This window comes from Mesocricetus auratus, unplaced genomic scaffold, assembly GCF_017639785.1.
Source record: "Mesocricetus auratus isolate SY011 unplaced genomic scaffold, BCM_Maur_2.0 Super-Scaffold_15014, whole genome shotgun sequence".
In the NCBI taxonomy this organism is placed as follows: domain Eukaryota; kingdom Metazoa; phylum Chordata; class Mammalia; order Rodentia; family Cricetidae; genus Mesocricetus; species Mesocricetus auratus.
The window spans coordinates 82,560,129-82,586,393 of record NW_024429186.1 but is presented as its reverse complement, the minus strand read 5'-3'; the positions used below and the strand labels follow the sequence as shown (position 1 = coordinate 82,586,393).

Genomic DNA, 26,265 nt, shown 5'->3' with positions numbered 1-26,265 from the left:
GGTGTGCTGTAACATCAGCACCTCGAAGGGGAAGAGACAGGAAGAGGGCTGCCACTTGCAGACAGCCCAGCCTAGCTCCAGGTTCAGTGAGAGCTGGAGAGTAGAGCCCCGGATGTCTTCCTTAGCTTCTGGTGTCCTGAAGACGCACGTGTGCATACATCACACGTGATTACCACACATCCATATACATATACAACATTTTCAAAAAATAAATGTGTCTATAACGTGAGGACCCGAGTTTGGCCGCCAGGACACACACCGTCGACAGAGCCATCTGTCAAAAGTTCTGCTCTCCCCTTCACACGCATGCATGCTGGGACACGCATACCTACTCCCCTTCCTCTTCCACAACACATGCACAAAATAAATTAAAATGTAACTTTTTAAAAGTCTTACTTGACATTTGGTTGTGGAAGCATATTTCTTTGTATTACATCAGCTCTATTCCATTGAATTTCATATTCCTCTCCAATAAAACCTTCTACAACATAGAATCACCACCTTTAAAGTATAATTTAACTCACCATTTTCTTATTGGGAGATATTCATTCAGTAGATAGCTTTAAGTGCGAATGTGTCTGGTTATTTAGGTCGTAAGGTTTAAAGCATTACAAACGGCCCTTTATCGATGACTCTAGAGTCAAAGGCTGCATCTTCCCTCTTAAAGTGGGAACTGTGGAGGCACGCTATGTGAAGGCAAGCTGACTGTTGGGATATTTAACAGAGGGAAAGAATACATCATTATCCTTTCCAACTCCCATGTCCACCGGAATGTTGTTTTCTTCATAGCCTGAGGTTCATAGCCCAGAGCCTGCCTGGCACAGCCCACTGATGGCTCCGCCTCCCTCATCAGGGCAGGGCTGTCTTGCTTTTTATCTGATTTCTGTTCTCTAGCAAGGGAAAAGCAAGTGCAATGATGCCTGCATCCGTATGAACACAGAGAACCACGAGTTCAAACGGAACTATCCACATAAGCTGCTCTGGGCTTTGGGCCTGGATTAATCAATTTATACCGGAACTGATTTGATTATTTTCCAACTGGCATCATGAGCCAGTGACTGAATTATGAGCAGTGGAGTCAGTTCCCTGGAGCAGTGGGTAGATTATCCCAGCCCAGCCATAGTCCACATCCTGGCATAGCTGACGTCTGCATGCAAAACAAGAAACCACTCAGGGCAGGCTGACGTTTCGAACCTGTAAACTGAGTATGTCTGTGAAAAAGCCTTGTGCGGTACAAACATGCTGTGATTTTTGTTTGTGACTTTTACCCCGTTGTGCTTTTAGGAATGGCTTATGCCCTGCTAGCTGCAGTTCCTGTAGAATATGGTCTCTACTCTGCCTTTTTCCCTATCCTGACGTATTTTGTCTTTGGAACGTCAAGACACATCTCAGTTGGTAATTACAAGCACATTTTACAGCTGTATTTGTCCGTTTGTGTTTCTGCTATGTTATATACACGATGCCTCCAGACCTTTGCCAATGAGTCCTAGAGGAGCCAAAATTCAGGGCCTTGCCTTCTTTCCTCGTTAAATGCAGTGTTAGCTCATGTGTGACTGTGCTTAAAAGAGATGACGCGGAAAGCCTGAAAATTAAAGCCTGTTTTTGAGTTTTATCACAGCCTCAAATTTTAAAATGCAATAAAATTGACTATTTAAAACTTTTCTTCAACATGTGACAGGGAAAAAATCTCTTCAGGATCTAAACTCACTTACATCACTAGGTTAAACTTTGTAGTTACTGAATTACAGTCACCAAATATATACTATTTAATTAAAGAACATTCTTATTTCAGTAAGGTAATATTGCAAGGCTGGCAAAAGTCCTGCCAAGACGATTTAGAAAAAGCTCTGTATTCCTTCTTGGCGTGACTCACAGTGGGCTTTCCTTTCCTTCAAGGTAGTTTGTTGGGTTTTTTTTTCCTGGAATATTCCAGCAAATAAATGTTTTGATATGATTTTATGTGACCTTGACATCAGCAATGAAGATGACTTTGCTGCTACATCCATGTGCTGGTGAGGTATGTCGTCTGGGTGAGCCGTCCTCACCCCCTGAGCTTGTGCCCGTGTGTCTCTCACAAGCTCTAACCTCTGCAGAAGCGGGCCAGGAGGAGCTGATGACTGGATCAACTTCCTTTGAGGACCAGTCAGTAAGGGGCCAGTGGATTTGCCTCCGGCATTTGCCAGGTTTAGATTTTCCTGGTTACTAGGTTTGGGTATTAAGGCCTCTCAACCGTGAAACATTTTATAATCAAAAGATAGGATCATCATCATCGTGGAGAAAAATGTAAGCAGCAAATAGAAGAAATCAGAACTTTAAAAACTAGGGTTTTATTAACTGGCATATGGAAAAAGGAACTGTATCCCAACCCTTGGTCGATTTGGACACTGGGATATTGATGGAGGTACTCGTGTCCAGAGTTCAGGGTTTTGGACACTCTAAAAGATGAGATCATAGGGCATAGATATTAAGTTGGACAAGTGAGGGTTTGCTTATGCGTGTCTCTGCCAGGAAACCTTTCCTGATAACCCCCACACCCTGTGCTGTGAGGACCCCACGAGGAGGGGCTCACACCCTCCCTATAACTTACCAAGTGTGCTCAGCATGGCTTTACTACCACCTACCGACATCCCATTCTCGTCCCCGCTGAGTCCGGAGCGCCTGAGACTTTTCAGCTCCTTTGAGCAGTAATTCTTAGTTACAAGCAACTGTCACACACCTTCCTAATTGCACGTAGACCCGTCGAGCCTAAATGTCTGTGATGGATTACTGGGTAGTTGACAAAGCCTTTTTTCTCCAGGCCCTTTCCCCGTGGTCAGTCTAATGGTGGGATCTGTTGTTCTGAGCATGGCTCCGGATGAACACTTCATTGTGCCCAGTGGTAACGGAAGTGCGTCAAACGTGACCACGTTAGACGCCGGAACCAGAGATGCCACAAGAGTACTGATCGCAAGCACCCTCACTCTTCTGGTTGGAATCATACAGGTAATAGGCTTACATGTAAACGCAGATGAGTGTGATTCATGCTTGAAATCATTCATTTTAAAACATGGAGACTTGAAGATGCGTCTAACTGCAAAAGTAAAAAATTATTTTTAGTTCTAATGTTATTTTCTAAATAACATTTCTTTTGTCAGATACTAAAATGACTTTGAAAACTGTAAAGACATAAAAGACAAAATCCAAAATAAACAAACAAACAAAAGCCAGGACCACTGGTCACCAAAGTCAGAAAAGAAAGCAAACAGAGGGCAAGTGGTTAACTGAGGGAGAACGGGAATGCAGGGAAATGCAACGTCTTCACTGACACACAGTGTGATTTGTTAATATTTCCAGAGGATTGCGTCAGGCAAACACCTAACCTTCTCCTTCCTCTTGCCTTAGCTGGTATTTGGAGGTCTGCAGATTGGATTCATCGTGAGGTACTTGGCAGACCCTTTGGTTGGTGGATTTACAACGGCTGCCGCCTTCCAAGTGCTGGTCTCACAGCTAAAGATTGTGCTCAACGTTCCAACCAAAAACTACAATGGCATCCTCTCCATTATCTACGTAAGTTCTGTGGTGTCACTGCAGAGACATTTCCATTCCCTCTCTCCAGATTGAACCTGGAGAACTGTTTCCTGGGGACACTCAGGATGGAAACCATCATTTTCCAACTGCTCCAAAGCTTTCCCAGATGCTGTGGCCCTCAGAAACACCATGGGCTCTGAGGCAGCATAACATAAAGACAGCAGGGTTGAGACGTTATAGGCTTGCATTCTGGTCCTGCATTGCCTCTGATAAGCTAAGTGACCCCTAGACAGATCAGGCTTGGAGCTGGGTGGGTCTGGACTCACACTTGGGTTTTACTACTTGCTTGTCTTATGAACAAATCACCATGCCTCAGTTTCTGCAGAAATTGCACAGTTGGGTTGCAAACAGCATCTGCCTCACTGGATTGTTAGAGGAGAGTAATTGGGTAATTGGATCAGGTGATGTCATATAGCAAGTTCCGGAGAAGTTATTTTTTGTGGAACTATTATTGCAAGCCTTTCTTTTTCTTTCTTTTTTAAAAAACGATTGGAGATGTGTCTCTCAAGCCCTTTCTAATTATGAGCATCCATAAAATGCTTATATAATATAGATGTTTCTGCAATTAAAAGTTATAGAGGAACATTAGATTCAAAGATGATTCAATATGCAAAAGAGATGCAAAAGAAGGATCTAGATCATAAGAAGTAGATTTGAAGTTCTTAGGTCTAAGTATATGCTCTATATAAAGTATGTTACGGATGCTTGGGAAATGGTGATAATAGTAACATGATGTCATTCTTGGGGCTTGGGGAAATGAAGCCATGAAAAAGTGCATTTAAAAAAAAAACAGGAACTGGGGATGTAGCTCAGTTGGTAGAGTGCTTGCCAAATACACGAGGCCCTAGGTTCAATTCCCATCACTTGATCTATGTTTATAACCCTAACACATGGGAGCAGAAGGCAGGAAGACCAGAAGTTCTGAGTTATCTTCATCTACATAGTGGTTTGAAGCCAGCCTGAGCTATAAGATTAAAACATTAGCATCTGAAAACAATATATGGCCAAACACCCATATAGAAGAGCAATGTCGTCAAAAATGCTTGCAGTCTCAGTGCCACAGTCCCTAATTACCCGGGGTATGCGCCATCCTTCAGCAAATGTTACCAAATGCTCACTGCAGGCCAGGCACTAGGCTAGCATTAGAACAGACGGAGGAAGAGTAGCTGCAGACGGGGCTAATGGTCATAACACTTGAATATCAGCAGACAGGAGTCAGAGTCTTAGTCTGACTACTTTCTGTGTGTGTGGCCTGGAGTGTGTTGAGCATTGTGTGGCCTGGAGTGTGTTGAGCATTGTGTGGCCTGGTGTGTGTTGAGCATTGTGTGGCCTGGTGTGTGTTGAGCATTGTGTGGCCTGGTGTGTGTTGAGCATTGTGTGTGTGACCTGGAGTATGTTGAGCATTGTGTGTGTGGCCTGGAGTGTGTTGAGCATTGTGTGGCCTGGAGTGTGTTGAGCATTGTGTGGCCCGGGGCTAGAGAAAGGATCAGAGTCTATGAGCACTTGTTCTTGCAGAAAATCTGGGTTTGTTTCCCAGCACCCACATGGTTTCCCAGCACCTAATGGTTTGTTTCCCAACCATTTGTAACTACTTTTAAGGGATCTAATACAGTCTTCTGACCTTTACAGACACACAGAGTGCAAAAGCATACATGCAGGCAAAGCACTTACTCATTAAAAAAATGAATAAACTTTATGAGAATTTAAAAAAATAATTCCCTAATACCCTCCCTGGGTCCTAAGTTTTCAAATCAGGATAATAGTGATGGTCACTTCTTAGAGTTATAATGATAAGAAAATTTACATCTGGCATGTAACACATACTTGTAAGCCCAGAACATGGGAAGCTAAGGCAGGAGAATTTCAAATTTGAGGCTACCCAGGCTTATTAAATAGCAAGACTCTGTCTTTATGTGTGTTTTGTCTGCATGTGTGTCTGTGTACCAAGTGCATGTTTATGTGTGTTTTGTCTGCATGTGTGTCTGTGTACCAAGTGCATGTTTATGTGTGTTTTGTCTGCATGTGTGTCTGTGTACCAAGTGCATGTTTATGTGTGTTTTATCTGCATGTGTGTCTGTGTACCATGTGCATGTTTATGTGTGTTTTGTCTGCATGTGTGTCTGTGTACCAAGTGCATGTTTATGTGTGTTTTGTCTGCATGTGTGTCTGTGTACCATGTGGGTCTTTGATGCTGAGGCTAGAAGAAGGTGCTGGAGTCCCAGGAACTGGAGTTTCAGATGGCTCTGAGCTTCCATGTAGGTGCTGGGAACTGAACTGGGCTCCTCTGGAGGAGTAGCCAGTGCTCCTAACTGCTGAGCCATCCCTCCAGCCATACAAATCAGTGAGCACAGTATCTGCTACAGAAAAGCTCAATTGATTAGAGTTTTTCATTGCCATAGGACAGACCTCACTGAGCTTACTGTCTGCTTTGACACGGCCCAGCCCACCAGAGATGTTAACACATTTTCCTTCCTTTTTAGATATAGTAGTTATTTTAATTCTTTGAGAATTTCATACAATGTAGTTTAAATCTATTCACCTTCCATTCCTCCCTCACCTCCTCCAAGATCCATCCTCACAGTCTCGCCCCTTCCAAATTTCATTTCCTCCTTTTATGTGTTTACGTGTTTGTGTGTTTTGTCTGCATGTGTGTCTAGTGAGGTCTGCAAGCTGCCCCTTTCTTTGGGCATGGAGATGAATTCAGAGGGCAGTTTGGTGGTCTTTGCACTCAGCAGAGTAATAGCAGTAGGCTCACCTCTGGGTCCCAACACAGGCTGTTTTTTGATTCAGCATGATTTTTGGTCATTTTTGCTCCCCCCATCACCAATATCTATCTATCCATCTATCTATTATCTATCTATCTATCTATCATCTATCTATCTATCTATTATCTGTCTGTATGCATGTATGACACTGGGTGCACAGGGAGCTCAGAAAACAACTTTTAGAAGTTAGTTCTCACCTTCCACCTCGGGGCAGGGTTTCTTTTTGCTGACTCAGTCAGTGCGTTGCCCACTCCGGGATGAATGGCTCCTGAGCTTTGGCTGAGTGTCCTGTCTGTGTCTCCCATCTCAGTATAAACAGCTCTGGGGTCACAGATAGGTGTCACCACAGTCAGGCTTTCACATGACTTCTGGGATCAGACGCAGCCTGGCAGGCTGGCATGGCTAGCATCTTCCCCTGCTGAGCCCTCACATGTGAAGGAATCCTTCAGGCGCAGTGCATTGTCCAGGGAATACTGTAACATTGCTGAAAAATATTTTCCCTGATGTAATAGCTAATGCATTACAATGTTATCCATACCCTCTTTATTTTAAGAATGGGCCTCTCCAAAGACATACTAGCAACTTCAGTAATGGATGAAAGGAACTAGAGAAAGAAAGACTCTCATTCACAGATGCCAAAGGACGGGCCAGAAAGGAGAGTGGCAGGATGTTGGCAGTTATTTGGTGTTGATAATATTCTGGATGCTACATGCAGTCACTCAGGTGTTTAAATCTTACAGTCCTTTTACATGTTTTATCTGCATTTGTGGGTTGTATGGGTGGTTTGAATAGGAATAACCCCCCCCCCAGGCTCATGTATTTAAATGCTTGGTCATAAGGGAGTGGCTCTATTTCAGAGGGATTAGGAAGTGTGGCCTTGTTGGAGGAAGTGTGTCACTGGGGGTGAGCTTTGGGGTTCCAAAAGGTCAAACCAGGGCCAGGCTCCCTCTCTTCCTGCTGCCTGTGAATACAGACGTAGACGTCTCAGCCACCGCGTCTGTCTGCATGCTGCCCTGCTTCCCGCCATGATGATAATGGACTAAACCTCTGCAACTGTGAGCCAGCCCCAGTTAGAAATTTTGCTTTATACAAGTTGCTGTGGTCATGGTGTCTCTTCAAAGCAGTAGGACACCGGCTAAAACAGGTTGTATTCTAGTTTGGCTCTGTTGCTGTAATATAACCCTGACAAGAAGCAATTTGGAGGAGGAATGGGTTTATTTGACATCACTGAGGGAAGCCACGGCAGGAACTGAAGAAGAGGTCTCGAGGAACACTGCTTCTGGCTGGTTCTCCGTGGCTTATTTAGCTTGTTTTCTCTTACAGTACAGGCCCACAGCTCACAATGGGCAGCTCACATCAATAAAGAAAACGTCCCATACACCAATTTGATGGAGGCAATTCCCAAATTAAGATTACCTCTTCCCAGTTATTTCCAAGTTGGTGTCAAGGTGACAAAATCTAGCCATGGCAAGTTGTTTCTGTACATGAGTGTCTTAGTCTTAGGATTTCTATTGCTGTGAAGAAACACCATGACCACAGAAACTCTTATAAAGGAAAGCATTTCATTCAGGCTGGCTTACGGTTTCAGAGGTTTAGTCCTTTACCGTCATGGCGGACAGCACAGCAGAGTGCAGGCAGACAGGGATCTGGAGAAGAGCTGAGAGGTCTACATTTGTATCAGTAGGCAGCAGGAAGAGAGAGAGGGAGACCTCATAGTCCGTCCTCACAGTGACACACTTCCTCCAACAAGGCCACACGTCCTCATAGTGCCACTCCCTATGGGCTAAGCATTAGAGCACATGAGTCTATGGGGCCATGGCTGTTGGAACCAACTCAACACAAGGGATGCTGCTTTGTTTGGTTGCTAATTGATGGTACCTCTACTACTGCCACCTCTAAAAGTAAGATTGCACTGAAAACAGCTCTGCCCGAAGTTGAGGCTTTAATTGTAAGGGTGGACGACTTAATCTAATCGTGTATAAGAACTATCCTCTGCAGACGTGACTTCTGAGAGCAGAGCTTAGCATGATAGAATTTGCTAGTTTTAACTCATATCTATGTGCAGAATTGACACCATATTGATAAAGAAAGTAATGCTGAGCAGTATCTGTTGCAGGAAACTCTGCGTGGCCAACGTGATTATAAAAGGTTGTTACTGTCATACAGAAGAGAACTAAAAAAAGTCAGCTCTAAGAGTTACCAAGTGCATTTTCTCAGATACATATTAAGCATATGTTTTTTTTCTTATGGCTTTGCACTTGGTGAGCATTTATTATTCAAATGAAGCAGTTTTAAAATTCTTCAGACATCATAATAAACAAAAATTATCCATAACTGATATCTTGATTTGACCTGTATTTAGACTGTTAGGCTAAACTACAGAATTACATTGATCTATAATTTAGAACTCTGACAGGAAATTAAATTATTATTACTGTTCAGTGCATTTTTGGAATTTGTTTTTATTGACAACAGTCAGATCACTTTCATTTATATAGCTGAGATTCATTCCTACACAGATTAAACTTTCTATTATAAACCTTTCCACAAGAGATGCTGAGCTCCCGAGGTTCTTTTTATTCAAAGGTTTAACTAATCTCCGTGTTGGCTTTTCACAATTTGGCGCAAACTAGAGTCACCCCAAGAAGGAACCCCAATTGAGGAACTGCCTTCACCAAATTGTTCTGTGAGCACATGTGTGGGGCATTTTCTTGCTTAATGATCAATATGGGTGGGGCACAACCCACTGTAGGTGGCACCATTCCTGGGCAGTGTGTGGTCCTGATTGTACAAGAAAGCAGGCTGAGCATGCCAGTAAGCAGTGTCCTCAGGTATGGACATCAGTCCCGGCCTTGGCTTACAGTGGCGGACCTGTAAGCCAAATAAACTTTTTCCTTCCTGAGTAGCTTTTGCTCAGAACACTTTATCACAGCAACAGAAACCGAACTAGGGCAACTTTCAAAAATTAAACAAGAACCATGCAGTGATTTTAAAAATATTTTTAAATGTATGTGTGCATACACATTTATGCAAGCGTGTGCACAAATACATGTTTGCACATGTGTAGAGGCCCAGGCTGATGCCAGTCATCTTCCTGGGTCAGGGTCCACCTTGTTTTGTGAGTCAGAGTCTCTCACTGAACTCATCGATTTGTCTAGACTTGTGGTCAATCCACCTACATCAGCTCCCCTAGTGCTGGGCTCTGGACAGGCATTGCAGCGCTCGGATTTTATCTGGGTGCTGAGGTGTTTATACTTGAGTGTCAGACACTTTACTGAGCTGTTTCCCCAATCTATAGTGATGGTTTTGTCAGGTGAAATATTTTTGTGGTCAGGATAGTTGTTCCAAATGGGGAGAAGAGTGAGAGAGTGAGTGAGAGAGAGAGAGAGAGAGAGAGAGAGAGAGAGAGAGAGAGAGAGAGAGAGAGAGAGATTTGATACAGGCTGATGTTGAACTCTCTGTTGTACTCTATTCTAAAGAGTCAGTCCAGGCAGGCTTAGAACTCAAGATTCTCTTGCCTCTGTCTCCTGAATGCTAGAATTACAGTCAGACAAATGATTTCCAAATTGACTTTCCTGTTTCAAGTTGAGAAATAAGCCTTCATTGTATAAACAATCAAAGTATTATACCTAATTCGTGAATTGATAAGAGTTCTTATTAGAAACTTGATTATATAAGGCTGGGCCCCATAACAAGAACATTTGTGAAACACCATTGGGGTGGGGAAAACACACAAAATTGGGTGAATGCAGAGGTGGGAATGGATCTGGGAGGAGATGGAGGAGGGGTGTGACCAAAACACATTGTATGAACTTCTCAAATAACTGATATTGGTTTTTAAAAAGAAAATTGATTATGCAAAGCCTCTGGAGTAGATGACACGGTTCCTGCCTCCCGTGTGAGACTCCCTGAGACTTAGCTGTGCAGTGTTTCTCCCGTGTGAGACTCCCTGGGACTTAGCTGTGCAGTGTTTCTCCCGTGTGAGACTCCCTGGGACTTAGCTGTGCAGTGTTTCTCCCGTGTGAGACTCCCTGGGACTTAGCTGTAGTAGTGTTTCTCCCGTGTGAGACTCCCTGGGACTTAGCTGTAGTAGTGTTTCTCCCATGTGAGACTCCCTGGGACTTAGCTGTGCAGTGTTTCTCCCGTGTGAGACTCCCTGGGACTTAGCTGTAGTAGTGTTTCTCCCGTGTGAGACTCCCTGGGACTTAGCTGTGCAGTGTTTCTCTCGTGTGAGACTCCCTGGGACTTAGCTGTAGTAGTGTTTCTCCGGGTTTTTCTTTCATTCTGTGGTCACCTATTTCACCATGTCCCATGTATCTGTGTCTAAGCATTTTAAGTGTCTCTGGAAAGCAGAGTTAACATGACATATTGGGTTTAATGTGAGAGCAAAAAGGCCAAGTAGAAGAGAAAGTTGAAAGGTTTCCTCCAAGTTAAATGACTAAATCCTAGCCCAAACACTGGCTGAGATAAATTTTATTTTAAAAGACCCTCCACCCCTTACTTCAGGAATCACTCCAGACAGGTGAGGCTGCTGGCAAAATGAATTGATGTTCCTCATATGACAGACACAGGATTATCATAATTATTTACAGTATTTCACTTATCTGTAAAAACAAACCAAGATACATGTTTTAACTCCTAAGACGCACCATTGCTTTATGGCAAATTAAACCTAGCTATTAGCAGACTTGGTCAAAAGAAAGTAGCCACTGGCATGACTTGTCTCACAGAATTGAGAGCCGCCTCCTTGAGACATGAGTTACCTAAGAGACCAAACGAACAAAGATGCCACTGTTCTACTTGGTAGGCTCCCTGGAAGATGACTCTGGTGTCCCAGAGACCTCATGTTTACAAAACAAAATGAGTTTCCTTGAGCTGGCTTCTCTGCCCACTTGGAGAAACTAGCTGCTAGTGTTGAACTAATTTCCAAACAATATATACTTGGCCAATGTACCCATTCAGTGGTTTAAATGTGCCACAAAGAATTGATCAGTACCACTTGGTTTCCACATGGAACACTTTTTGGAGGCTTTGTTACTGTTTTCTGCATCATTCATGTTGGGGGAAGAATATTACTTAGGATGCCGGCTGGGAACTAAAGAAAAGTAACTGGAGCTTTTGGGTTGTTAGACTTTGGTTTCAGTAGCATGATCTACATAGAGACCTCCGAAGAGCACCTATACATCCTCCTAGAGACACAAATTCGATTTGTTTTTCTGTAAGTGAAAGTATTCCACAGTTTTCCTTGAAAAATTCTCCATTTCATCCTAAAAAATACAGATAAACACAAGAATGTAAAAATCACCTCTCCATGTTAATCACAATTAGTAACTTTATGTGTGTGGATGTTAGAAGTTGCATGTTCTTAATGCGCCTTGTATTAGTCCATACATTTAAAAAATAATTTTAATAGCTTTGTATTCTTTATTTAAACATATGTAGATTTTTGATATTTTATGTGCGTAATGGTCCTTTATCAGCCAATACATTTTTATGATATTTAGATGATAACTGCATTTGTTTGTATGTTTGTACGTGAGTGTGTATATGTTTCCATGTGTGCTACAGCAAAGGTACGGAGGTAAGAGGACATTCTATGGGGATTAGTTTCATCCTTCAGTCATATGGGATCTGAGGATGGAACTCAGACCATTAGCCTTGTCAGTGAGTGCCTTAACCCACCACACCATCTTGCCAGCCCCATTGTTAAGATTTTTTGCGTAAGAGTCAAATGTGCTGCTTATGTGCCTGTATGGCATATGTCATGTTCACCCATTTTCTCTTTACAGACACTAATTGAGATTTTTCAAAATATCGGTGACACCAATATTGCAGATTTCATTGCTGGGTTACTTACCATCATCATCTGTATGGCTGTTAAGGAATTAAATGATCGATTTAAACACAAAATCCCAGTCCCTATTCCTATAGAAGTGATTGTGGTAAGTAGAATATATGGTCAGAAAATTCAGCCCTCGTTAGTTTGACAAGCAGGGGATTGTTAAAGCCAATGGAGTTGGTTTTTTTCCTTTCTTTTATTTCAGACAATAATTGCAACTGCCATTTCCTATGGGGCCAACTTGGAAAAAAATTACAATGCTGGCATTGTTAAGTCCATCCCAAGTGGGTGAGTGTGGCGTTCCTCTCAGATAGCACTAATAAACTAAGGCAGTACTTTGTTTAAATGAAGCTTTTTATTGCCGGTTTCGCTTCATCGTTGATAGTCTTACTTTCGTGTGATCTTGAAGAAATGCCATGTGCACAGAGTGTCATATGAACAGTGCATGTGGACATCGAGTTCAGGCCAGCTGTTAAAAGCAGGTCACACATGCTCCCCTTTCTTAGCTTGTGACAGGACATGGGCGCTCAGTACCAGACTCCTGATTAAAGCACGTATATATAATTACAGTGTAAGGTGAGCATATTCACAATTAGCATTGATTGCATTATGAACTTTAGAATGTCTGAGTTAAATTCTCTACCATGTAATCAACTACAGATAAACATGCTATCCTTCATACCTATAAATAAGTTGCATTATTTTCATATAAATTTCACATATATTTATAATTTTGTGAATTAGAAGAGCAAAACGCCAAGGTCCTTAATCCATCTCTGTCACTACCAATTTGTGTGGCACTGGGAAAATTCTTTGGTAAGACAAGGGTAATTACACGGCACAAGCCTCAACTCCAGCTTGTGAAATGCCACTGAGAGCTCTCCTAAAAACACAGAGCAGACAAAGTGGCTCACACTACAGTTAAGAGAAAGCCCACATATTTGCCACATCTACAGTACTGACTACGGCGTTTGTACGTAGACTCGGGATCAGTCAATAGGGGTAGTTTCTCTTCCTTTCAATCATGGTGGCCCCACGTCGTCCTAGCTTTTCTGTGCTTGTAACAGAAATTTTCAGTGCTTCCACAGCAAACGATCTCATTTAAGTAAATATCTTACAGGTTTTCTAATACCAATCTAAATACCAGTATTATAACACCATTGATCTATTTTAACATAAATCCCTGCTTCCCACCTCAAACATATGGATTCAGGCTGTCTGGAGGAAGCCTGGAAATGATTCTTTTTTAAAAGTGTCTCACGTGATTCTTCTGGTCAACTATACTAGAAGCTCCACATTTAGGTTGTAAGGCGTAAGACTGGAAGAAATGCCATGATGAAAGTTGCAATGAAAGTTGAGCTTTGGAACATGCACCCTAAAGACTGAGATGTTTTGTCATCAGCAGTGCTCATGCAGACATGTGCAAATGCAGATCTCTTTCCTCAGCTTCTTGTATGCACAGCCAGAGGTGGGCTGCAGCACAGGCCTGCCTTGTGAATCCCACACTGGGGCTTGTTGTGGGGACTCAGCTTCTCTTCTGGTGCTCTGAAACGGTCCCTGGCTACTCCCCTTTGCAGGGTCTTCAGCCTGCTGCCCTTTGGTTTAGCTTAGTCCTCTGCTTGCTAACTGAGTCTGGGGCACCCTTCACGGTAGTGGTCCCATTTGTGGTATTCAGCTCTGTCTCCCTAATCCAACATCTACCTTACAGAAGGCTCTCTGAAAACGTCTCTCGAAGGAATAAGCTCCCTAAGCCAAGCCATTGCAAGTAAGCCACAAGAAAAGTTCTGGCTGTCTAACTTGGTGGCACAGAAACAATTCTAATGATATTAATGCATCTGTAGCAAAAAGGGTGACATGGAAAGATGAGAAACCGGAGTGGAAATGAGAATGTTCTAGTGGCTGAGGACAGCCCCAGAGAAGGAAAAGGAGCCTCCTTTCTGCATCTCCAGTCAGATTGCTACCGGCAGCTTCTTTTGTCTCTGAAGGTTGGGTGACATTCTGTCCCAAGAACAGCCTCCCATTGCATAGCCCCAAATGGCTGCTGTTCCCTCTACTTATGCTTGTCTCTTCTCGCACTTTCTATGTCAGTGTGGCCCGTGAGTGGTTCTGTCATACTGAGTTGTACTTTAATGCTACTTTGTGTTGGTCAAGTTGTCTACTCAGGGCCATTTAAGGCTTTTTCGTTGGCTCCCATGCCCCACTTACGTATTCCCCTATGGCTGGCTCTTTGGTTGGTTTTGATTTTTAGGGCGTTTCCTTACTTTCTATACTCTGATACTCAAAGATAATCTTAAGACTGTCTTGCCTCAGTACATTTCCATCAAAATATTTCAGATATCTGTTTGCTTTGTGCTTCTCCAGTTGTCCTGAATGTCTTGGTTTTTTATTGAAGAGACATTTGTGCTTATCTTTTGGAAACCAAGACTCCCATGAGATGACTAAAGTAACCCGTTATATTATTTACCTGGCATTTATCATTTGTACACAGAACAACACTTCAGGTACTTACACTCCTCGCTTATCTGTGTGGAAGCACCTACCATTTGGTAGGCAGTGTGCTGGATGCTCAGTGGGAAGTTCCCAACCTAGTGAGGACACAGTCATCCTCCAGGCATAAGTGCTGTGGTGGAGGTTAGCTCGCTGTGCATTAGAAGAAGGACAACTTGTTGATATTTGAAGGATGATTTTAATCATCCAGGTAACATAGGAAACACTAAGTAAGGCAGGGCGGTAATGGGAAAGGTATTGGGGTGCTTGGATAAAACGTGCACCTTATAACAAAGAGTGTGGCACTTTGGAGGTACAACAAGGAGTTCATTGCAGCTGGAGCATAGAGAGAGGGAGGTGAGAGCTGAGCATCAGCGTGGAAACCACCATGAAAGGCCGATGCCTTTGTGTCTGTATTAGCATTTTCTGAGGCACTGTTGGAGGGTTTGAAGCATGAGAGCGACCACTTTTGTTAGCACTGTAGACAGGGAATTAAAGCAGCTAAGCCACCAGATGAGGAGCCCACTCCAGTAGTGCAAGAGCTGAGGAGAGTGGTCACAGTGATGAAATAGAACGTAGGGATTGCAGAGGTGAGAAGGAAGTCGAGTGAGCAAACCTCACCACCAGATGAGTGTGAGAGGAGAGGACTGGTGGCCAGTGAGACAATGACGTCACGTAGATCTCACCTAAACAAATCTGACAAATAAGGTGCATTCAGAAATCACTGCATTAGATCCCTGCATTAGATGAGTATGAGTGGAGAGGACTGGTGGCCAGTCGGGTGGCTCTGTCCTCTCTACGCCTTGTTGGTTAGAAAAACACAACCTACCTTTGTCTGGTCTGTGTCTTAGTAGTCACTCAACCTTGAACCTGCCTCTGTCCTGACACAGCTGACCCTGTTGCTGCAGGTCTCCCGTGTGTCTGGTCTCTCATCATTCCAGTGCGAGCTTCTCCTCTACCCCACCTGTCTCCACGGCGTGTGTGCATGCATGTGTGTGTGCACGTGTGTGCGTGTGCATGCTCTGAATTTCACTCCCTTTACTAGCTTGTGTCTCTGCTCTCAGTGACTGGTTCCTCTCTCACCAGTCAGCACCAGAAGTGCCCTTTGTCATAATATTTAGTGCCACTCTTTTCACTTGGTGTCCTTTGCAGTGATCTTGGAAGGGTGGCCCACGAAAGTCAGTGTGATAGTACAGAGACGCGGGTTCCTGCGGACTGCCACCCTTGTTTAGCTGGATTGCTGAATGTTGGCAAACATTCATATCCAACTGAACATCTAATTAGCATGTTTACCACGCGTGACCCCCCTTTATGTGTTATTGGGCCCTTTGGGGCACACTGTTCCCCAATATCATGTCTTCAGGATAAGTATGAGTTCATATGCTCCCTTCCCTTCGTGGCTGGATCAGACTGGGTTGGCTAGGGCTAACAGGAGCATGGCAAGATCATAGATTAGGAAGTGTTACACCAGGTAATAGAATATATTCTTAATTGGGTCATTAAAAAATGTGCAGATAGAGCCTCCACTGTTTTTCTTTGGACAAATGGTTGACACCATTGAAGTCTATCAAGAAAGCTGAAGTAGTAACGGGAATGTGGTTGGTTTAGGTTCTTCCAGCCTAGACTGAGCACTACTAGTAGCAAGGAGCTAACTAGTTACACAACAATGTCTCATTAAATTTCATGAGGAAAGGGCACAGCCATCCCATGACAGCCAATGAAACAGTTTAGTAGGTTTAAACAGCATGCCCAAAGTCATAAAGTCACTCAGTGACTGAGTCCTTTGACTTCAGACCTCACAATTTTTAACCCTAGTAATTAAGGGTTGGGTAATATTTGGAGAACACTACAGTCACGGAGGCAATGAGTGTGACGCTACTGTCAAAACTAAAATCTTTTCAGGGTTTAGCTTTGATAGAGCCCTGGTTACTTGAAGGAGACTTGACCGGGGTCTTGGAAACGTCCTGTTAAGTGAGATTTAAGGTCAGATCTAGACTAGCAGGTGACGTGATGCTGAGTCACTCAAGTGTGGGCCGTTTCTAACTGTCTACAACTGGGGTCCGTTCTGGTCCCTTCACATAGGACAGGAGAAGGGATGGGGGAGAAGTGTGAAAATTAACTGTGCTGAGAGATAGTCCTACAACAGCAGAGCCCTGGCAGATCTACACAATTGTCCAGTCCTTAACACAGCCCACTAAAACTTCAAGCCACTCATTTCAGTCTTCTGGGTTGCAGTTCTCACATCAAAACGAGAGAGACAGGTTCAATAGCACCCTGGGAAGCTCACTAGCTCAAAACTTCTCTACAGTTTGTCTCTAAAACTCCTATTCCCGCTTTCTATTCATTTAATTGTAGATGCACGGGTGGAAGGATTTGTTTTAAAGGCTGAGGGCCTTGGGGATTGCACAGTATGGACTTCCTGTGGGCCAGGGGGCCTTGGGATTGCACAGTATGGACTTCCTGTAGGCCGGGGGCTTTGGGGATTGCACAGTATGGATATTCTGTGGGCCAGGGGCTTTGGGAATTGCACAGTATGGACTTCCTGTGGACCAGGGGCTTTGGGGATTGCACAGTATGGACTTTCTGTGGACCGGGGGCTTTCAGGATTGCACAGTATGGACTTCCTGTGGTCTGGGAGCCTTGCGGATTGCACAGTGCCTAGTTTAAATTAAGATTTTTAAATGTCATGGATCTTTAGAGTTTTCTGCCGAGTTCTTCTCGTACCATACATCCTTGGTCTCGTCAACAGAATTGACATATTTTCACACAGACTGAATTTTATAACATACCTAGAATCTCTCGTATTGCCAAAGACCCTGAAGGTGAAATTGTGTGAGGAAAAATGTTACATGTGAGATGGATGGAGTTGTATGAAAGAATCCACAGTGACAGATTTATCCATGTCAGAGGTATGAAAGCAAACGACAACATCGACGAGCCGCAGCCCGCAGCCAGCAGCCAGCGCTGGCTTCTGGTTAAGAACTAGAAGAGCAGGGGGAAGTTACGCATCTCACATGCTTTTGTTTCCTCAGGCCAGGTCCTTTCGTGTGTAGCGTGTGAGGAGTGGATGCAGCATTTGGTAAGGCTGAGGGAAAAGCTGTCCAGGCTTCACGCATTTTTTCACTCACCAGGTTCTTGCCCCCTGCACTTCCATCTGTGGGTCTGTTTTATGACATGCTGGCTGCATCCTTTTCCATCGCGGTGGTGGCTTATGCCATTGCAGTGTCTGTAGGAAAAGTCTACGCCACCAAGCATGATTATCTAATCGACGGGAACCAGGTATGGTCACCTATTTGTTAAGCTAGAAACAAGTAAAGAAAACACAACTGGGGAGATACTGGTGTCACCTAAGGAAACTGATGGTTTCTTTCACTGGCCTTTATTGAGTTGATTTTTCTCTCCTGTACTTGCTAATTAATTTTTTTAAATATGCAAGCTAAGTCACGTTACTTCTTTTTTGTTTGTTTGTTTGTTTTGTTTTTTGAGATGCTGTTTCTCTATGTAGCTTTGGAGCCTATCCTGGCACTCGCTCTGTAGACCAGGCTGGCCTCAGACTCACAGAGATCCTCCTGCCCCTGCCTCCCGAGTGCTGGGATTAAAGGCGTGTGCCGTCACTGCTTCTTAAGAAATAAGCTAAAGTAACACTGTCGTGGTCAGGGTTTCTCTTGCTTTGATTAAACATCATGACCAAAAGCAACCTGAGGAGTTTTATTTCAGTTTACAGTTTGCAGTCTATCATCCAGGGAAGTCAGTTCAGGAAGTCAAGGCAGGAAGCTGGAGAAGAAACTGATGCAGAGGCCATGGAGGAGTGTCACTTACTGGCTTGCTCCTCGAGGCTTGCTCAGCCTGCTTTTTTATTGCACTCAGGACACCAGCTCAGGGATGTCACTGCTACAGTAAGCTGAGCCCTCCAGTCAATCACTAATCAAGAAAACGCCCTACAAGCTGGGCAGTAGTGGTGCATTCCTTTAATCAAAGCTCTTGGGAAGTAAAGGAGGCAGATCTCTGAGTTCGAGGCCAGACTTCTTCTAGGATGTTCCAGGACTTCCAGGGCTACACAGAGAAACCTTGTCTAGAAAAACAAAAAGAAAAAGAAAGAGAGAGAGAGAGGGAGGGAGAGAGAAAGGAAGGAAAGAAGGGAGGAAGGAAGGAAGAAAATTAAATGTCCTACATGTTTGCCATGGGACAGTGTGGTGGGGGTATTTTCCCAAATGAGGTTCCTCCTTTCAAAATGACTCTAGCTTGTGTCAAGTTGACATAAAATCAGTGGCACAAACACTAATTGAAAATGTTAATTCAGTCAGATCAAAAAAGTTAACTATTAGGTTAGACAAAGAGCTTTTCATTTGGCCGAGTAACTCTTGCTGATTTATTTCCCTTTTAAATGATTGTTGTGTAAGAACACGTGGCATGTGTGTGTGTGTGTGTGTGCGCGTGCACGTGCCACAGAACATGTGTGGAGTTTAGAGGACAACTTTGTGGGGTCAGATCTCTCTCTTTCACCTCTGCATGTTTCTAGAACTTGAACTCATGTCATCAGGTCTGCAAGTACCCGTAGCCACTAAGCCATCCCGATGGACACTTGATGAGGGTCCGGCAGGCATTCTCTTTGCAACATCACTGTAACCCAGTCTCTCCCGTAGGAATTTGTTGCCTTTGGGATAAGCAACGTGTTCTCTGGATTCTTCTCCTGTTTTGTGGCTACCACTGCTCTGTCTCGAACAGCTGTCCAGGAGAGCACCGGGGGAAAGACACAGGTATGCAGTGACAGTGGGACAGTATGACACAGGGAACGGGAAGGGGACGGTGGCGCAGAGACACTCCCCTCGGAGGTGGACGGGACAATCAGCCTTCGAGAGAGGGATTTGTCTCCTCATCTGATCCAACCTGGGTCCCATCTCTTTGACTTGCCTAATCCTCATCAAAAACTTCTTTAAAAGCAACACCTATGGTCTCCTGAAACTGTTCTTGCCAGTGTTCTGTGTTCTGTGCTCACCGGGCCAGCCAGGGACAGCCACACTGATGCTGTTCATCAGTTTTCCCCACGTCAGCCTGGTGGCCCAGGCCAGTAATCCCAGCTACTTGGGAGGCTGAGGCAGGAGTGATCCCAAGCACAGGAAATCTCTGTTTGGGTTACAGAATGAATTTGAGGCCAGCTGGGACAATGCTGAGAAACCTTGTCTTAAAAGAGAAGGGGAGAGAAAGGCTGAGGATAGTTTAGTGGCAGAATGCTTGCTCTGTGTGTCTGAGGCCCTGAGTCCCATCTCTGGTACCACAATGGGAAAAGGAAGCGCTTTGCAAGTTATATTTTCTTTTAAATTTGTGTGTGTAGGTATTTTACCTGCATGTATATGATCACCACATATGTGCAGTGGCCTGAGAGGCCAGAAGAGGGCGCTGGCTGCCTCGGGCCTGGAGTTACAGGTGGCTGTGAGCCTCCATGTGGGTGCTTGGAGTGGAACCCAGGTCCTCTGGAAGAGCAGCCAGTGCTCTTAGCCACTGAGCTCTCCCCAGCCCTGAGTTAGTGCAATTTCTATTCTATTCATATTTCCTTTTCAGAAGCCAGAAATGTCCTCTAGAGGATTTTAGTCTCACGAACAACAATTTGGTAGACAAGAAATTTTTGTTGTATCATTTTGGCATCTTGAAGTTCTGAATACAACTTTAATTTTGCCTTTTAAATATGGCTTTTGGTTGTTGCTCTCACAAGGTAGCCATAAACCTGGATAACTCCTCTTGAGGCTGCCCAGAAAACAGTCTCAGAGTCTGCTTGAAACCGCACTCAGGTACACGCACAGGAGAGCCAGCCCTGAGACCAAGACGGCCCTCCCGTCACAGCTCAGAAGGCTTTGGCTTCCTGACATAGGAAAGAACATTATTTAGGAAAAAAAGAAGAAGAAAGAAAGAAAACCTCCAAGACTGCAAAGGAGAGTATGTGAAGCACACAGTCTTCAAGGGTTTTGTTGCGCAGAGACATAGGATGAAAGCAAATGCCAAGAAAACAATGGCATGCCCAGGGAAAACCATGAATGCCCTCACAGCACATCTGATGTCCCCACATTACGTATGGCATTACCAAACTAGTACAGGTGACGTCACCACGTATGTGTGATGCTCCTCTCCTGCTAAAATGGTCTCTCCCAATTTTTTGGCTACATTGAAGCAAATTTTAATTTTAATTCTGAGAGGGCTTTTTTGCTTTTGTTTTTTAAAAAGCTTTTTGCAGTTATTTCTAGCTTGGAGGAGACAGTTAAAGGAACCCAGTTTGCTCTAAGAAGCAAAAGCGGGGGTCTGTGGCCGGGAGAAGTGTGTCAGCGCTAATCCCACAGCTGCGCCTGTCCTAGCTAATGCTGGCAGCAGCTAGAGCCCCTGCTCCCTGAGCACTGACAAGCTCCCCAGGACACAGGGTCCCAAGTGGGTGCAGCTGGATCCGAGCTGCTCATGGCCATTCTCCTGCTGTTATCTCTAGGCTCAGACAAGGCATGGGCTGCCTGCCCCAGTAATAATGTGTAAAGTGACCCTGAGACCTTGGCAAAGGGCTCAGGGATAATGGTGCTCTGGTAAGTTAATATCCTCTGCCATACACTGGCCTGCATTCTATTTAGGAGGGAAGGTTGCCAGGAGCTCAGCACTGAAGAAGGAAACCAGCAGAGACGGCTTGACATTTAATTACTGGGAAGCATATTAAGTTCTGAGGTTAAAAGTCTAAGCCTTGGACTGAAATCCAGGGACCTGAGACCAAACAAACAATCAAGTCTGCTTGTGTGGTTTCTCATGGCCTATTCCAGAGCCTCAATTCCAGCTGAATGGGACTAACCATACCCACCCCAAAGGGATGCTGTGAGGACTCAATGAGACAATGGAAAATCCCAGTACACACTAACCACTAAATGCTGAGTGTCCTCCACCTTGAGGGAGGAGTGGCCTTTTAGCATCTGTGACTCGTGCTGGGTCTGGCACCTGAGCAGTACCAAACAGACAGTTGTTAAAGAGTAAATAGAAGAAGGAGTGTTGGTGGGTTTTAACTGTGTTCTATGTCTCTGTGGACTGCAGAGCTAAACCTTCCTTCTTGCCCTCTCTCACCCCTACTCTGACTTATGCTGACTCATAGAAAAGTAATTAATACAAATTACTCCATAGTTCTAATTACCTTCTCACTTAACAATAATTAAGTCTCAAACATGTAAAATCTACATTTTTCCACAAACCAGCCTTGCACAGTAAATTCAAGTAATCAGTCCCTTATAGGTTTTAACATTGTGATAAAAATTAGCCTTGGCTCTATAATTAGAGACTCACTATCACATATCCTTGGTGTATGACGGCCAGTCTCCTGCCCAGAGCCATGCAGACTGTCATCCCTGTCTCCAGATACAGCTCTCACCAATCCCTAGAGCCTAGATGCAGGTGACTCAATAAATATTGATCAAGTAACAGACAGAGAAGGAGGACATAGAGGGAGGAGGGAGGAGGGAGGGGGAGGGACGGAGAAGGATACTAGCTTCTTAGACAGAAGAGGGAACTGTTCATGGTGCTGGGAACCTGGACTGCGGAGTCAGAAGATCATAGAAAAAGGAAGCTGGGCTTGTGAAGTGAGATTTCTAATGCTCTATTGTGATATTGCCCAGGCTGGCCCCTATGTGAACATAAATGGCCGGTGTGCCGATGCCTGCTTCCTTTAGCTGGGACACCACGCACGGGCGGTGATCGTGCTCAGTTCCTCTCGTCCCTTCCTCTCTCTAACTCGTCTGCTTCTGGCTCTCTGTCTTTTCTCATTTGTTTCAGGGTCTCTAGTCTTCTGCTCAGCTATGCCCCATGATGTCTCAGCAGAGAATTCATTGGCCAAGCCAACTGATCAAACCAGGAGTAGGTCCCACCCCCTCAGCCTCTCTCCTATTTATGGATCTTAGCAGAGCTTTTCTTTTCTTTTTGTCAGCGAAGGTAAAGTTTCTTTCTGCGCTTCTTTACCCTGTGATTCCGTGACTGTTGCAGCCGATGTTTGGAACCTGTGCCTACAACTGTTGGAGGAGACAGGAGCTGTGGGGTGCCATTGTGACACTGTGAATTTATAATAGGATGGCTTAACTTATATTCTCTGGGTTGTTCGTGGCAATTATGAGCTACAGGTACAACATGAGTCACCGTTATGGCTGATGCTTCCACACTGTAGAAGAATCTAAAAAGCAGCATAAGGATTTGTTCCCAAGAATGTGAGGGTCTGTGTCTCAAGGCAGGGCAAACAACCAGACGGTGACCTCCTGGGTCACACTCATAGACATCAGCCCTCAAGTGACACTCAGGACAAACTAGCCTTACTTTATCACGGTTAGTTTCTTACATTTTCTCTCATTTCTCAGCAATAGTGGGTATACGCTGCTCTGTTGCTGTTTTGTTTTGCATCGGCTTATCAAATAATGCTTATTTTTCTAAATGCTGAGCAGAGAGAGGGAGATGAGGGAATACTAAGCGTGTCTGTGAGCAGGTTCCTGTGCTCACCTGTGGTGAGCCTGCCTCATAGAAAGTGTCTTTCAGGTTGCTGGCATCATCTCAGCTGGGATTGTAATGATTGCCATTGTTGCCCTGGGGAAGCTTCTGGAACCCTTGCAGAAGGTAAAACCCTGCTTTTCTGTGCGCCAATTTCTCTTCACTAGACTGTTATCAGGGAAGGGGGAGGGGAGCAGAAGCGGATGCACGGAAGCCGTTCCTTGAATAACACAGCCTTTGCTGTCTCTGTACAGTCAGTATTGGCAGCTGTTGTCATTGCCAACCTGAAAGGGATGTTCATGCAGGTGTGTGACGTTCCTCGCCTGTGGAAGCAGAATAAGACTGATGCTGTAAGTGACACCACGCGTCTTTCTTTAACTAGGGCTCAGTTCTGACTGCTCCTATCACATCGCTGTGTCCCATTTCCTAAAGCTAGTCTGAACTTTCGGGACTGCAGAGCACTATTAGAGTCGTGTAGAGAAGCCAAAGGTTAATATCTTCTCTGTGACAGTTCAGGATCTTTAGGATGATTTGCTTCTAATCGCTTGACTGTTGTAAGATGAACTAATTCTTTTTATTTCCACTCCCTCTAGGTTATCTGGGTGTTTACATGCATAATGTCCATCATTCTGGGGCTGGACCTGGGTTTGCTAGCAGGCCTTTTATTTGGACTACTGACTGTGGTTCTGAGAGTTCAGTTGTAAGTACAAAAAAAACCCAACCCAACCCACCTGAAACAGGTATCTCATAGACAGCACAGCCTGAATTTTCCTAGGTTGTTTTCATAAACATACATATACGATTTCTTTTTATAAAAATTTTTATTGAATGAACGTATGATTTGTACACACAGCACTTTACAATGTTGGATAGCTCTGATCAGACTTGCTCTACAGGCGAGGAAGGTTTTTTTGTTGTTGTTTTCTTTTTGTTGTTGTTGTTTTTTGAGACAGGGTTTCTTTGTGGCTTTGGAGGCTGTCCTGGAACTAGCTCTTGTAAACCAGGCTGGTCTCCAACCCACAGAGATCTGCGTGCCTCTGTCTCCGGAGTGCTGGAATTAAAGGTGTGCGCCACCAATGCACACCCAGCTCAGGTGAGAAAGTTTAAGCTCAGAAAATTTAAAGATCTTTCTTCATGCTTACAATTACCAACTGACAGACTTAAACCCCAATGCAGCTCACCCCCAAATCTATGCCCTTATTCACATGTTCCACTCTGCTCTCCTTTGGCTGTGCTAAAATGAAGACTCACAGATCACCCAAAGACTAAATTTGCTTTGTTGAAATCATTTTTAAATTGGGTGAGTATTAGAGGCATTGGGCACCAGGCACAGAACAGAGCACCAGCACAGAACGGGGCATCCGGAAGAGAACAGGGCATCCGGAAGAGAACAGGGCATCCGGAAGAGAACGGGGCATCCGGAACAAATCAACTCCTCAATGTGCTCTCACCTGTTTTACTTTTTTTGAAGCTAGTAACTAACTCATTATGCAACTGGGAGCTTTAAAATTGTTATCACAGCCAGGATTCATTCAAGTCTGACAAATGAGGCACACACCCAATTTATGAAGTAAATAAGATTAGTTCATATGCTCAGTGGGCACTGCAGGGATGAGTCATATGGTGGGGCAGCCTATGAGGGCAGGTGAGGCAAGCTGGAGGCAGATTATCTGCGGCAGAGATGGTTTGTTATGTGTCCATCTGGACGTGGGGGAGCACAGACCCCCCCCCCCCTTTAGTTTTTCCTTGCCTTTCCAGACATCTGGCTTTTTAGCATGGGCTACCTCTCCTATCCCACCCACCAGCTCTCTTCCCTCCCCCCCCCCCTCCCCTGGCATGGTGGTATCTACTTGAAAGGCCTGTGGCTGCCTCCCTCAGCATGCTAGGAGCCCAGGGTTATGAAAGGGTTCATTACCTTCCAGAGGGCCCAGTTTGCTATTAGGGAACAGTGAAGAAGCTGTCTGCAGACAACATCGCCTCTGGTGCTGAGTGTGATCAGTGTCTGTTTATTTTGTTTTTAAGAGAAAGACTAACTTAGGAACTTTAACTTAAAAATGAGCTCAGTTGTTGTGAGCCAAGGGAAAACTTAGTGGTACGCTTTAGTTGCTGGTGTGGTAACCAGGATCCTACCCAACAAAAAGCAGTGCCCTTCACAGTATTTAGTTTCCAGGAATTGCAATGTTGATCCAGAGAGCACGAGGCTGAAAGGACCTCAAACAGACAGTCCTTCTCCAGGGGCTGCATTCAGCATGTGTCGGCAGTCATAGCTGAGAAACATGGATTTATCTGATGGCAGGAAATCAGCGGTCTGGTCAGCAGGCAGGACTCATTTCACCCAGACTGCCATTTCTAAATCAAGGACTAATCCGATCACTTGCAGACACCATACTCCATCACAGAGAAGTGGGAGGAGCCACAGACCCATGTGTTAAAGATGAAGCTGTGTGTCCTGTACTCAGGGGCTTCTCTAACTCCTCTCTGAGCATCTTTTTATGAACTAATAAAACTATGGATAATAGCGCTGGCCGTTCAGAGTTGTGGTCGGGCTTCCAGACGATTTCCCACGTGAGAAAGCTTGGCCCTTCCCCATAATCGTTATGCACGAGCAAGTGCTCATTATCTCCCAGCCATCAGCAGAGGCTCACAGTTACTTCCTCTTTCTTCAGCTCCCCGCAAACACCAGCTGTTCGTTTCAGAGTTAGATACAGGAAAATGTCATCTGCGGTGAAGGCAGAGTTTGAAACACCAGAATGATGTTCTCTTTCATCGCTGCTATTTCTTTTTAACTTTTTAGTCAAAAAAGTGACTGTTGTTAAAAAAAAAAATCCTGATGTCCATTCCCCTTCTTACAGCCCATCATGGAACAGCCTTGGAAGTGTCCCCAGTACAGACATCTATAGAAGTATCTCACATTACAAAAACGTAAGTGCCTTTGTGAGACGCTTGTCACAGGAGGGCTTGCTAGCCTGGTATTCAAGGAGCCAACAGATTTCTCTTTTAGCTTGCTAGGTGCAAGCCAAGAAGATGTCTGTTGTGAAAGTTCATCAGCAAACTGGGAGTGTCTTTGGATTCAATGTGCCCTTCATTATATGTTGAATACAGGAATTCTGACTGTACTAGTTG

At 44.4% G+C, this 26,265-nt stretch overlaps 1 protein-coding gene across 2 annotated transcripts in view; it reads left to right on the top strand.

The window, feature by feature from the left end:
* Positions 1 to 26,265, top strand: part of Slc26a4 (solute carrier family 26 member 4) — a 43,433-nt gene that overhangs the window by 6,390 nt on the left and 10,778 nt on the right. For both annotated transcript variants that reach the window (XM_005076232.4, XM_040743273.1), the window contains 11 exons: positions 1,285 to 1,395; positions 2,798 to 2,982; positions 3,382 to 3,546; positions 12,122 to 12,274; positions 12,377 to 12,459; positions 17,790 to 17,937; positions 19,302 to 19,415; positions 23,191 to 23,268; positions 23,397 to 23,492; positions 23,736 to 23,842; positions 25,995 to 26,064. In XM_005076232.4, coding sequence (XP_005076289.1) covers positions 1,285 to 1,395; positions 2,798 to 2,982; positions 3,382 to 3,546; positions 12,122 to 12,274; positions 12,377 to 12,459; positions 17,790 to 17,937; positions 19,302 to 19,415; positions 23,191 to 23,268; positions 23,397 to 23,492; positions 23,736 to 23,842; positions 25,995 to 26,064 — 1,310 coding nt within the window. The remainder of the gene's footprint in view (positions 1 to 1,284; positions 1,396 to 2,797; positions 2,983 to 3,381; positions 3,547 to 12,121; positions 12,275 to 12,376; positions 12,460 to 17,789; positions 17,938 to 19,301; positions 19,416 to 23,190; positions 23,269 to 23,396; positions 23,493 to 23,735; positions 23,843 to 25,994; positions 26,065 to 26,265) is intronic.